Source organism: Gigantopelta aegis, chromosome 6 (assembly GCF_016097555.1).
Source record: "Gigantopelta aegis isolate Gae_Host chromosome 6, Gae_host_genome, whole genome shotgun sequence".
NCBI lineage: Eukaryota > Metazoa > Mollusca > Gastropoda > Neomphalida > Peltospiridae > Gigantopelta > Gigantopelta aegis.
In genome coordinates, this window is record NC_054704.1 from 40458841 (window position 1) to 40473524 (window position 14684).

At 36.8% G+C, this 14684-nt stretch overlaps 1 protein-coding gene across 3 annotated transcripts in view; it reads right to left on the reverse strand.

Moving 5' to 3' along the window:
* Nucleotides 1-14684, reverse strand: part of LOC121375192 (E3 ubiquitin-protein ligase Rnf220-like) — a 51388-nt gene that overhangs the window by 26477 nt on the left and 10227 nt on the right. For all 3 annotated transcript variants that reach the window (XM_041502487.1, XM_041502488.1, XM_041502486.1), the window contains one exon: nt 3454-3580. In XM_041502487.1, coding sequence (XP_041358421.1) covers nt 3454-3580 — 127 coding nt within the window. The remainder of the gene's footprint in view (nt 1-3453; nt 3581-14684) is intronic.

A 14684-nucleotide genomic window follows, 5' to 3' on the forward strand; every position in this document is an offset into this window, starting at 1 on the left:
CAACACACAGGTGACCCGACAGGTGTCAAGTCACGTCTGGGTATTACCATCAATTAATAACTAAAATCCATGCATGATCTTTTTTGACAGTTTTAACTCACTTGGTGTGAAGCACGTACTTGTACATGTTTAACTACCTTTAAAAAAAAAAACTCCACATAATATATGACAAGCTCAACAATGAATACAAAAAACCAGGTCCATAAGTGCCAATGAATACGATAACCAGGTGCGTAAGTGTATGATAAATAAACATTTAATGTTATCTCTTATATGGGATTCCTGGATATAAATGTTAAAAATATACTAAAAACTGCACATCCTTTTTAGACAAAAGCCAATGCCACCTTATAAATGGCAGCAGCCAATATTACGTATGCATACTTCTATGGACAGGACAGTACATACCATATCCCTTGATATACCAGGTGTGTGGCACTTCACACACAGGGCTAGCTCTGGCACTTGTCAAATTCGCCAATTGTGAATTTTAGAAACAACTAGTGAATTTTATTTTAATTTGGCGAAATAATTTCATGTAATAATTTATATTTGTTAGAAAATAACTGGCGAGTTGCAATTTTTGAAGTTTAGCAAATAATTTGCGAATTTGTCTGCTAGCCCAGAACTAGCACACACTCCTGAAGTCTAAAGGCACTTACCAAACTGCTCATTCATTCCAAATTATTTCCGTGCTTATATCCAATTACGGTTCAAGCACGCTTTCCTGGGCACACAAACCTCGGCTATCTGGGTTGTTGTTAGTTAGTGGTTATATAAGAGAAAAGAGGGTGTAGTGGCCTTACACCTACCCACCGAGTCATTAAACCTCGCTCTGGGTGGAAGCCGGTACCGGGCAGTGAACCCAGTACCTACCAGCCTTATGTCCGATGGCTTAACCATGACACCACCGAGGCACTTACCAAACTGCTGCTGTGCTGTAAATGTTTATACTAATTCTAACACTAATGTGCCAGCCGTTAATGAAGACTTGTCAGGGGCAGTACAATACATCAATCAATCACCGTCACATGTATCAATGACATTACCAGTGCAAACAATCCACAAGATCAATGTAACATTAACTCCAGGCCTCTCTGTTCGAAAATAACACAACAGCAGACTACTGCTCTCTTGATAGTAATGTCAGGTGAGAAATTTCAAATAGATATAGAGCAGTTGGATTACAAATCTAAATAATACATTTCTATCAATTTTAAAGTGAAATGATGAAAGGCGAACATGAAAACACTCACCGTTTTCATTTTGGGGGGTGGGCGTAGTAGGTGGTGTATGCAAACAACTGTTTGATCTATCATGGACAGGCTTGCACTCTCCAATACACTTGGGGCTATTCCAGAAATGGTCATGGATGGGAACAGGGAAAGTTTGTAGAAATGGTAATGGATGGGAAAGGGGAGAGAAAGCTTTTTTCCCCCAATACTGTAAGCCGGATTAATATTGTGACTGTTTTTTTAATTAATGAATAATTAATTAGAGCATGTTCATATTGTGTAAATTTTGCAAACAACCACTGGTATCTGCATGATAAAAATAATGCATACGCATAAATTGTTTTAATTTAAGTCGGGTTCAAATGATCAACGCAATATATATATATATACTGAACAAAATAAGAAACTTCCGCTAACTTTGCTTGAACATAACTTGATGAAAACAAACCGGGGGAATAATTGTTATATATGCGTTTAAAGAGTGTTCCATGATGCATCGTTTGGTGCAAAAATCATGGCCATAGGTTAACAGAAACTGGGAGAAATTTTGACCAAGTGTGGTAGGGGTTAAAAACAAAAACACCCACTTAATAACGGGTATGACCACCTCTTGAATTGACCACTGCAGTGCATCGCAGGCGCATAGAATTGACTAAAGTGTTGATTTCTGCCTGTGGAATATTGTTCCATTCCTGAACGAGCGCTTGGCGTAGTTCATTGACATTAGCAGGTGGGTTGGAACGACGCCTCAATCGTCTGTCCAGACTATCCCAGACATGCTCGATGGGGTTGAGATCAGGACTTTTAGCGGGCCAGTCATTAATGAAATCAATGTTTTTTGTCCTAAGAAAATTTACAGTGTCTCTAGCTGTATCGAGATGTTGGCGTTGTTATGGAACAGAGGAATGACGTGATGAGCGAGAATGCCATTGCGGTAATGTTGAGCATTTAAATTGCCATCAATGATGACTAGTGGTGAATGATAACCATGGGCAATGGCTGCCCAGACCATGACACAACCCCCACCCCCGAAACGATCTCATTCAAGAACACAACAGTCAGCATAGCGTTCATTTCTCCTATGGTAGACGCACACCCTGCCATCACCACGTTGTAAAGAAAATCTGGATTCATCCGAAAAAAGAACGGTATTCCAGCGTCGCCGTATCCAACGAGTGTGTACACGTGCCCAATTAAGACGATTTAGACGATGACGTTGCGTTAAAACGCATCCGACGTAAGGACGTCGTGCATGTAAACTGATCTCCCGCAGACGATTACGAACAGTTTGCCCACTGATTCGGTTATTATGAAGCCCAGGTGTGTTAGCAGCAGTAGCAGTGGCAGTTTGGAATCGATTGCGCAAATGCGTGTTCATGATATAGCGGTCTTGACCACGCGGTGTAACACGCGGACGTCCACGACGTGGCAAGTCGTTGGTGCTTCCTGTCGTTCGAAATCTTACGCAAAGATTTCGTATCGCTCGACTAGAACTCCCAACATACCTTGCAACGTCTTCTGTCGACAGGACAGCATCAAGCATGCCAATCGCCTGTTCGCGTAAATTATTGGGTATTCTTGGCATACTAAAAATGCTATAATGTAAAAAACTTTAATTTTTTTACAAATTTTGAAGCGTTTTCGTTCACTTGACAACAATGTCAGTAAGACAAGTAAAAGAAATTGACCCAATACTACATGGGACATGTCGAACCATGCATGCACGTGCAAATTGAATTTCACGTTGTCGATGATTAACAGTGCAAAAATAATCGATAAAATTCATGAATCCTGATAATACAGCTCCAGGCTAATACTACCTATATAATTTCATTACACAATTAATTCTTTAACACAACAAATACTATATGTACAAATCGGAAGTTTCTTTTTTTTTTCAGTATATATATATATATATATATATATATATATATATATATATATATATATATATATATATATATATATAATGCACACATTTTCCACCTTCTTTATAGTACTCACTACCCATCATTTTGTTTTAAAAATTATTTTGGAATGAATGAATGATTGAATAAATGAATGAGCAAACGAACGAACATTAATAATACCCAAGAAAAAAAAATGTGTGCAATAAAACCTTCCAGCACACAAAACAATAATTAATCTTCCTCCACCACTCTGTCAGCAACCCATCCAGTAATTTTAAAATAAGTGTTAAAATAAAGAAATCACCAACCTGCTGAGTTTCTCCAGCTTCTCCAACTCGAGGCTCAGGTGGGCTTCGATCTCGCCCGACCGGAGAGTCAGACCACAGACCGGGCAGCACGGGGTTTGGCCATCCAAAACGTTGCGCTTACGCTGCTCTGTAAGTAAACATGGTTAGCGGGTTAATACAAGCCAAGTTTTAGTTAAAAGTTTGCTTTGTTGTTCAACGACACAACTGGAACACATTGATTTATTAATCAGTGGTTAGTGAATGTCAAATATTTGGTAATTTTTAAAGATAGTCTTAAGAGAGGAAACCTGCTACATTTGTCCACCAATAGCAAGGGATTTTTACATGCACCATCCAGACAGGATAGCACATACCATAGCCTTTGATATACCAGTCATGGTGCAAGTTTTAGATATGACTGTACTGTAGTATAATACAATTTTCAAGCAGTTAAAACTGAAAGTCATTTTAGAGCCAGATATATTGATATATGTATGTAAGTTATCACTTGTCAAAGTTCCTAACATGAACTGAATTAAAATTTGTTAAATTATTTTAATTCAGAATATACATACATGTACATGCATTTCTGTGCTTTTAACAAGACGTTACAACACAGTACTTTCATTCCAAAATAGCGGCCTGTGAAAAGTAGTCCATTTTTTTAGACCTAGTAGGTGAAATAGAAATTCAAGTGCTAAAACCATATTTTTTTGATTATCTCATCTTCTATTTAGCTTGTGATTCTGTTGTATTTTAATTCCATAATGCTCCAAAATATATTTCAGAGATTCTAATTTTCCACACATTATCCCAAACTCTCCCTTCACCCAATGCAGTCTTCATTTTCAACAGGTTGTATGTTTTTTTAGTACCTCTAGGACATATTTCTTTTGGCCTGTTGTTTAAAAAAAAAATAACAGCAGGCCATAGTTTACTTCTTACTTCAAGCCCTGGAATGAATATTTAATACACCAAAAAAAACCACCAGCTATCAGAGTTAAACAGGTCCAACACTCTACACTATATACCCTATGTCACGGGGATTCTATAATTCCCGTAACCGAATAAAACACGATTATCAAAATCTCTCTCCTAACTGTATATCTATTAGATCTCTCTGTAACAGGCTGTTAAACCTAGTATGGCTCGTCTCTAGGTATGATCAGAGATACGATCTTATATAAAGTATATATAATATAGCACGTTAGTTCTCTAGAAAACACAACAAAAACACAATACACTTTGGAATCTGTATTAATCTACGCTGACAAATGTACAGCCGTAGTAGTAAATTAATAACAACAATAATAACAACCCAGAACTGATCACTTAATTAGTTAATCTCTGGGTGTCTAGTTACACAATATGCGAATCACTTCACCGTTACACCACACCCGCACGTGTGATAATTGAGAAACGCTTACAGGAGAAGTTAATTAATAAAGGAATTACAACACCATTCCTAACTGGTTAATTTATAATTAACCCTTACTACTCGTTCAGTAACTTGTGATAATTTAGGAACACTTCTTGGGGAACTTAATTAATAAAGGAATTACAGCTCTATTCCTAACGGGTTAATTTTTAATTAACCCTAACTACTCTTCAGTAATCTTGTAACACAGAATTAATACTTATCACAATAAAGACAATAACCTACAGTGTACCTAGGGTCTTCTAGGATGACTGGCTAAGCTTTATATTACCAAATACTCATATAATGTTAGAACAATAAGTCTACGATTTACTTCGTCAGATGACCGAAGACACTGTCTAAAGAATATTGGTATAATACAGTATTAAAATATTTAAGTCACATCAATCACATCAAGGTTATACACAGAGCAGAAATGATATTTACCAAGAAATGATATTTACCAAAGTCCAAACGGACTAACGTTCCTCCGGAGCCTTCCTAATCGTTCTCCTAGATCTCTCTAAATTCTAGCTATTTATTCCAAAATCAGAATTGGCCTGAGGGAACAAAGCGGCACCTCACGTATTATCTCATAGTCTACCTCGGTATATTTCTCTCTGATCGTCAGACTACTGACGCCATCGTCGCCAAAACGCGGTTGTAAAACCCGCACTCGCAGAGGTATTACGTAACTACTCGCCACATGGCCTCCACAGCGGGACTAAGTGCATATTGGAACGCAAGAATCGAGGATGGTCGCGCAGAAGTCTTACGTAACAAGTTGTCCACCTGGGCTACGGGCAATAAACTGCACACGGCCCTCTAACACAATTAAAATCGCCACAGGCGAAACAAATTAAGAGCATGTACCGTGACACCCTACTATACACCATATATCCTATTTAAGATGAGGGTGGGGCCCTACCACAAGGGGTAAACAACAGGAAAGGATGGTTTCATTTTTAGCTTGGGAAAACCCAAACTATTTTTAGCACTTCTCACTAGGGAGGCGCTGTGATGGAGGCGCCATTTTCCTAATGCTAATCCAATAGGCGAAAGTGGCCCAGAAATGGTAGTTTGACCACTAATGAAATTAAAAGAAATATTTGCTTACCCTGGTGTAATGTTATGGAGGAATAAATTAGGGGGGGGGAGGGGGGTATCAGTTCTATGACTCATCACTTTTCAGGCAAGTACTCTATTTCTAAGCTACATCCTGCCTACTTTCATTCATATTCTTACACCCAATTAGACCCTCATGTATTTTTTGTGTTGAGGTATCGTTAAACATTTATGTCTAGTTTATGGGCAGTGTCCAAAGATGTTTAAAACAAATAATATTCATGTGTTAACAGTAAATTTCTTTTAAATACCAAGTTATATGCCTAATAGTAATACAATTTGTCCGTTGTGTGATATTTAAATAAACATTCCTTTCATCTAAAACCTATTCAAATTTGCACTGATATGTTCACATGTGCACATACAATTTTTTCCCATATTGTCTAACATCAATAGCAGCATTCCTTTCGTCTAAAACCTATTTAAATTTGCACTGATATGTTCACATGTACACATACAATTTTTTCCCATATTACCTAACATCAATAGCAACTATTGAATACGATCGCTCATAATAATCTTTACATCAGCAAACAGGTATTACTTCTCAGTGTCCCGACCGTCTTATACATCTACATCATCAGCCTCAAATACCAGGCTTATTGGGATTACAAAAACCACACAGCGAAACATTCAAAGAATAAATCAAACTCTTACTCAACTTACAACTCAAAACGCAGCAATAATTATTCAAATCTTGACAGAAGGTGTAATTTCTTGCAAATCCCTTTTCCTTTAGAACTGCTAACCTGGTCAAACGGCTAACCAGACGACCAAAGAGACTGGGGTTGACCAGACGACAGCGCGGGTGTCAGACGTGACTGACAGCCATCACAGCGATGTCCACAAGGGTGACAAACATGACAGGCAGCTGATTTTTATTCAGTGAGCTTGCTAATTTTGTCATCAGAAGTGGATCATAGCCGGATTGTCTCGACATGAATAAAGCAATGCAGTGATCTGGGAAAATCTTTAGTTAATTACAGAATCAAACGCCAATCTCAAACAGCACTGGGGATTTTAGTTTACGAGCAGAAGCGGCTGTTTCCCTATGAAGTGATCTCCCGGCTTACATGCATGTCACTGGCCACTGTAGACAAGCAGTAAACAGTTTTATTACATCCCCTCATTGAATACATACTGCAGTCTGCTAGTGGCCCAGTGGTAGACGCTTCCACACTAGCCTGAAATCTTTTATGACAGTAGCAAATTCATCACTTTATGACAAAAATTTGGAAGGAAGAAGAAGGAAATGTTTTATTTAACGATGCACTCAACACATTTTATTTACAGTTATATGGCGTCGGACATATGGTTATGGACCACACAGATATTGAGATAGGAAACCCGCTGTCGCCACTGCATGGGCTACTCTTTTCAATTAGCAGCAAGGGATCTTTTATATGCACCATATCCCACAGACAGGATAGCACATACCACAGCCTTTGATATACCAGTCATGGTGCACTGGCTGGAATGAGAAATAGCCCAATGGGCCCACCGACAGGGATCGATCCTAGACCAACCACACATCAAGCGAGTGCTTTACCACTGGGTTACATCCTGCCCCAAAAACTTGGAATAAATTTTATTTGAAACTTCATGTGATTGCTTGCTTGGCACCATTTCAAGAGAAAGCGAAAGTTTGTTTTGTTTTGTATGTCAAACCATGTGGTATGTGCTGCTCAGTCTGTGGCAAAGTACATCTCTATCATGAAAATTCTCACAAACACCAGTTTTTAAAAATCCAGTGCAACCAAGATAAAAAAAAACATGTGCAAAACCACAAGACAACATTCAGTTGAAAATTAATCTTATCAGTTTGATAAATGTTTTCTCCATAAGCTGATATTGGACAAGCGACTGACTTCACTTTATCCCAATTTGCTGAACAAATACAAAACGTGATAGCGTGTAATACACTCCTCACATTTCACGAGATGAATAAATCCCATGTACGTGTTACTTACAGCCCCGCTAGACGAAAACACTTGCTACAATCTCAGTGACTTATTTACGACTGCACGAGGTGCAGGCTGCGTCAACAATCAGGTGACCCGACAGGTGTCAAGTCATGTCTGGGTATTACCATCAATTAATAATTAAAATCCATGCATGATCTTTTTTGACAGTTTTAACTCACTTGGTGTGAAGCACGTACTTGTACATGCACATAAGATTTGTATGTGTTTACTATGCTTAAGAGCAATTTTATCAATGATAAGTTTAACAATGAATATGAAAACTGGGTTTGAAAATGTATGAAGAGAAGATAATTTGTGACTGATTTCTGGAAGATAAAAACGAGAGTACATGTGTAGTTTTCATAATAAAACCAAAGGTTGTTTTTGTGGAAGTTTTGCTACAAAACGTTTCTTAAATTCTACAGTATTTAAATTTGCTTTTATAAATTTTACCTTGTAGGTACATAATCCTGTGATAGGAAACCACATAAGTGACCATACATGTAAAGTGCTTTACACACTGTATGCGAGCGATTGTTGGTGCGAATTTCACGTGGACGCTAAAGACAAGTACATGCACACTACTCGCAAAAAAACCAATTTTTTTTTGCGAATTTTCAGTTGTCAGTGTAAAATGGCATCTGCCACAGTTGAAGTTGACCACGAGGATGATGATGATGAAATGTTGCTATTGACATTATTGTTACGTCGTAGAAAATTCCACGCCACACATTGTCTTTTAGGTCTGCATCTTTGTAGTTGCAGCTGCTTTTATCATAAAGCATTGGATGTTCTTGGATGGCTATTATCAGTTCTTCCTTTTTCTTTTCTTTGGTTGACGGTGCCATTTTTTTTAACCACATGCTTCTTGACCGGGAACAGGAAATGACGTTGCAGGCGAATTGTCAACGCGTACGAAAAAAATAGGATTGATTCTATTTTTTAAATTCGCTCACCTAAGTATTCGCTCGCTCTCCATTTGTACGCGTGCAGTGTGCATTCACAGTATAGTTTGTGTTCTATATTTTTCACTCGCTCGCCTGTCTAATTCGCTCGTGAATTCGCGTATAGTGTGTAAAGGCCTTAATACTGATAATATGGCCTCTAAAGACAGGTGTTTTTTATAGATTTGAGTGCAGGGCATAAAATTTGAATTTTTTTCACACAAACGATATGTCGTTCGTGTGGTTTTAGTATTTGCACGAACGATTTTCTCCAGTGGTTCAGATACAAATGAAAAGGTTAACCGGCAACGGTAATCAAATGAGAATCTAAGATGGGCGATTTTCGTAGCTTTCTTACCATAAATACTAAATTATGATTATTATTTGGTATGCTGGGACTAACTTGAAAGCTGCCATTTACATTTCAGCACACTACCCCATCGGTTCTGTTACAGGGGAGTACTTGTTGGCACCAAACAATAGTCTTAACGAAACGGGGATTTCCCGGAAGATTTGAATGGAAAGACCCAAAGTTCTGCGAATCCTCAATCGATCCAATCAATGCTGCAACTCAGTATTTCATCATGTTCTAATTTCCACTTCGTTATTTTAAAGTCCCTTATTAAACGTACTATTTTCTTCGCTGTGCAGACTTTGTAATTGAACGTGATGTCGAGTTTAAATGGAAACATTATTTTTTTCTCACACCTGCAATGCTAGGCCCGTTCTCTTATTATTTTATTCCAAAAATAGTTATAATAGCCAAAACACGTCAGTTTACATTTTCTGACGAGCGATTATAGTTTTTGCACGAACGATCTGTCGTTCGTGTCGATATTGGTTTTGCATAACTGACAGACGAACGACAAAATCGTTCGTGCCAAATTTTATGCCCTGGAGTGTAAAAGTTTAAAATACATTTTATATACAGCAGATTCAAGGAACCCATCCAACACTGCTATGATTTCTGATCTGGGATAATAAACACTTTAAAAATAATAAAAATAATAATATATACAAATTATTCTTTTAAGATCTTCAAAATTGATTATGTTAAAATATTTATTGCATTATCTAACACTGCCTATATCATTTTAAAACAAAACTTTTTAATATATTTTGAATATGACAACTTTTTTCTTTCTTTAAAAACAAAAAAAAGTAATACAAAAAAGAAGTCTTTTAAGATTAGTGACTGCTTAAAGGAGGTAATTACAAATGTACTTTTTAAAAAGAAATTTACAGCCCCCATTGCTTAATTCACAATCATGTTTGGAATGTAGTTTTCTGATGCCCTGTACCTTAAATCATATGCAATCAGATTACACTTAAGGCGTCCAACAAATGTTTGCCTGTTGGAAACACTTCGCTACCATTATAAAGATTATCAGGAAACTGTATCAAGCGGCTGTGTGGACGATCTGGTTATGAATAAATGACAGTCAATCGAGAGCTGGCTTCACTCTGAATGAAAATCTGCTGTTCAGTTGGCTTTACAGAGTCAAGTCCTTAACATATTTATTCATAGAGAAACTGTTGTAGTTAAAAACGAAGTCAATAAAGCCTGCAACGAGTGGACCACTGTGCAGCTCGCAGTCAGGCTATTTAGTTCTAATCTACCTATTTTCTGAAGTCCCATTTCAAAGCGTTTTGTGACAGGTCCATCAATGAGCTGGTTGAAAGGATAGAATATTGTTATTTCGTGTGAATACGGCATACCCATCTGCCAAACAGCGGGAAAGTGGTGTATGAACAATCTGACAACATAGCCGACAAATAATGAAGATGGACGACACGAGGGCACCTCTGTGTTTGTGTGATCACGGGAAAGATGGGCTGTTTCGAGGGCGCGCTTTCTCAAAACGTATCAAACGGTGAATTGTGGCCACCTATTCTGCCACACAATGTGGACCCCAAATCCCTACTAAAATATCACACAAAAGCCGCTCGCTGATTGTCAAACAATATTTGTCAGAAGTAACTCGCCAAGTGTCAGACCTTTGTTCAGCAAAAAGCAATAAAGTTTTAAACTGACTATGATAACAATAAAATAGCACACGGCTGTGATCTGTTGCTAAGGATGTGAATATTGGTGTGTGAGGTACATTTAGATTTAATGATAATCTGCTGACAGCCCAAACTCTATCAAATATTTGCACTTCCAAAATCTTCCACAAATAACACACTACAAGCTATACTACTAATGATGCAGATGATTATTCTTAAAACTGATATGCATTCAATAGAAGAGATGGGATTTTTTACTACCAGCATTACCTATGCTGAAAATGCATCAACCAACATGTAAAATTACTTGAAGCAAGACTGTTTGGGAAACAAAAAGCACTTTAATAACTACTGCCCAAAAATTATCTCATATAAAACAAAATGATATAGAATTAAGAGTTAATGACACACAAATAGAGCAAGTATCAAGTCATAAGCTACTTGGGGTATATATAGACAATTTTCTTCAATTTCTTCGATACACAAGTTGACAAGGTACGCAAAGCACTAACTTCAAAAATAACTCTGCTAGCAAAAAGAAAGAAGTATCTTCCTCTAAACATTAGAATATTGTATTTTAATGCTTATATTCAACCATTATTCGATTACTGCTTGACCATATGGGGAAATTGTTCTAAATTATACTTAGAAAGAATAAATAAATTACAAAAAAGAACAGCATGTATTATTTTGGACAAATCACTTGATGATCCAACTGATTTACTTTTTCATGAACTAAAGTGGCTAAAAATAAATAGAAGAGTTGAATATCAAAAAGCCATTCTTGTATATAAAACACTAAACGGACTTACTCCTCAGTACCTCAGAGACCTGTTCAATCCAATATCACCAATTTATGAACTTCGCTCCATTGATGATGGAAATATGTTAGCTCCCCGACCGAAAATAGAGCACTACAAAAAAAGCTTTCAATTTTCTGGAGTTGGTAGCTGGAAGAGTTTACCTAATGATGTTACAAAATGTACTACCATATATTGCCGTGTATTAGCCGACTCCTTGTATAAGCCGACTCCTTGTATAAGCCGACCTCTTAGTTTGATCCTAAATATCAAGTACAAAATCATCGGCCTCGTATATAAGCCGAAGTCATCTTTTGTCCAGTTGTACATTGTATTGGTTTCAGTAATACCGTCAACAGATAGACTTGTGCCTTTCTTTTTCATTGTATTTTTTCCCCTTTAATTATTACAGACATGGTAATCGTCATCTCTATGCCGTGCAAAAATAATTTAGCACCGATAAATCATAACAGGAAAATAAACAATTCAAGCTGTAACAACATATCATTGCACTAAGTAATTAAATTATTCACTGGACAGCAAATAATAAACTCATTAAGGCATGTTTAATCCCTGTTTTCCCCTCCACACAGAAAAACGATTCTGTGGTCCATGGCTGTTGTTTACACAAAATTGTGTAATCCAATCAAATAAGAGCTTACAAAATGATATAAACAGACGTGTCAAACAAAGATGGCGGAACATGTTTTTACCATTGAAATGACAATAAAACAAGTAATTGTTATTATTATTCATCAAACTATTAATGCATTCAAGAACAAAAAACTACATAATATTGCATGATGGGGTGTATTATTTATATTGTGCACAAATTAGTGTTACATAAGCTGTCAAAGGCTCTAAGGGTCTGATCAAATTTTTTTAGTCGGGGTCGGGAGTGTTTTTCGATCAGAATTTTATGAACCAATTTGTTGCCTCCGTGTATAAGCCGACTCTCTTCTTTTGGAAAGTATTTCTAGACTTCAAAAGTCGGCTAATACACGGCAATATACAGTAGTTTAAATCTATTTAAGAAAAAATGTTACAAACACTTCTTAGAAACATGATTGCTCTACTACATATTTATGTCTTAATATCTTTTATGGTTGTATATATATGTATTGTTTTGTTAGTTTTTATTTTTAATAATTAATATGATTATTGTTATTATTATTGTTATAATTAGTAAGAAGGCCTCAGGGGAGAATATTTTAAAACTGAGTTACCTTCTATAAATAAAGATTTTGTTATTATTAGTACAGGGTGTTAAAAATTAAGGCAAGAAATGTCATTAATTTAAAAAATAATAATTTTGGTTTGGTTATTATTATTATTATAAACATTAAATGAAAATTAAATTGGTATAAAGGTTCCCTTAGCCCTCTCATTCTGAATCTCCAGACTTAAAATTTAGTATAAAACTTTTTGGTGCATTTTTATGTACATCCTATGATCCATAGGTGCATATAGGACTGATAGTTCGTCAGAAATGTATCAAAATGTGAAACTTAACACAAAAGTTGACGCAGTCTCAGTCAGAAAATACAAATATTTCGCCTTTTTAACTTTAAAAGTTGAGACAAAAATCATGTGTACAGACTTTAGGTTATCTAAGATTTGAAAATATTATCTTTTGCAAATAAAATCAACCATCTACTAGTAACTACACCATCTCGGCTGCAGTTTAGCCAGCTACATTCTGCCCACAGAAGTGTGGAATAAGTTACGGTTGGGGTTTTTTTTACGGTGTCCAAGCAGAATCATTTCTACATGATACCCAGGCTTAACTTAAGCATTCTGAAAATGAAAGTGTTACGCACTTAAACCAGGCAGACATGGAATTGGAATGTTGCGGGTCTGGTGTCTCATAAAAAAACAACTAAACAATGCAGGTTTCATGTCAATCAGTAACATCAGGTCGGAGATTACATCGCCAACGGTGGCCAATTTCCTCAACAAGTTGCAACTGGTGCACACCCACCGTGTCATCGGGGAGCAAGTATCACTTCTGTAATAACTACATTGCTTACACTAACCCCTCGGTAAGTTGTCTTAATGACCATCCAGCAATTTACACTGAGCTCTTCTATGAATATGTGTTCCCAACTGGTTAAACGCATATCAAGGACTGTCACTGCGGGGTTATTGCGGGATCACTATCCGATGATCAATTCAACTTTAACCACCTCATACCCAGCCGGAGAAGCATGACAAAGCCCCTTAGAGCTGTGCACATGTTAGCCAGATCAGGTGGAAAGTGTCTATTTCGTGAAATGGGCATTGAAGATAAACCCAGATGACTCTATTGACATCAGAGGGCAACCTGTTATTCCAACATCGCTGTTGGGTAATCTCAACTTGTTGTGCACATGACCACTTTTACAGAAAATTATTTCTTGGGGAGTCGGTTGTGGTGTGTACTGTGAAATCGTTTGTTTTCCAGGGCTCATTCTGTCCACTGCCAAATTAGCCAATTGCTAATTTTTAATCAAAGTGGCTACAACATTTAGTCTTTGGCCAATAACATTTTCTTTAAATGAAGCACTTTTGAATAATTTTCAACAAAATGCTCTACATATCTAAAAATTGGCTAAAACATTTGTTCCAGTGCGAGTCCTGATTTTTGTGGACATGAATTGGAGTGATTTTGCTACAATACACATTTCATTGGGTACTTCAATTTGTGGATAAAACAGCATTATGTTAAATTTCTATAATATATAATATACACACACACACATCTTCATTGTGTTGTTAAATTTGTTGACCACACTAATACATGAATTACACGAAAAACATTAGACCACCATAAATAAGAATTTCACAGTAGTTGTAGAAAAACACATTGTGCTAAACCAAATATAATATTCCTTCGAACATTGGGATCGATCCCAAACTGACCATGCATCAAGCGAGCACAATACCACTGGGCTATGCAGGGGTCAAATTTTACGCTATTCCGCAAATAGTAAATTTCGAAACGGAATAGTAAAAC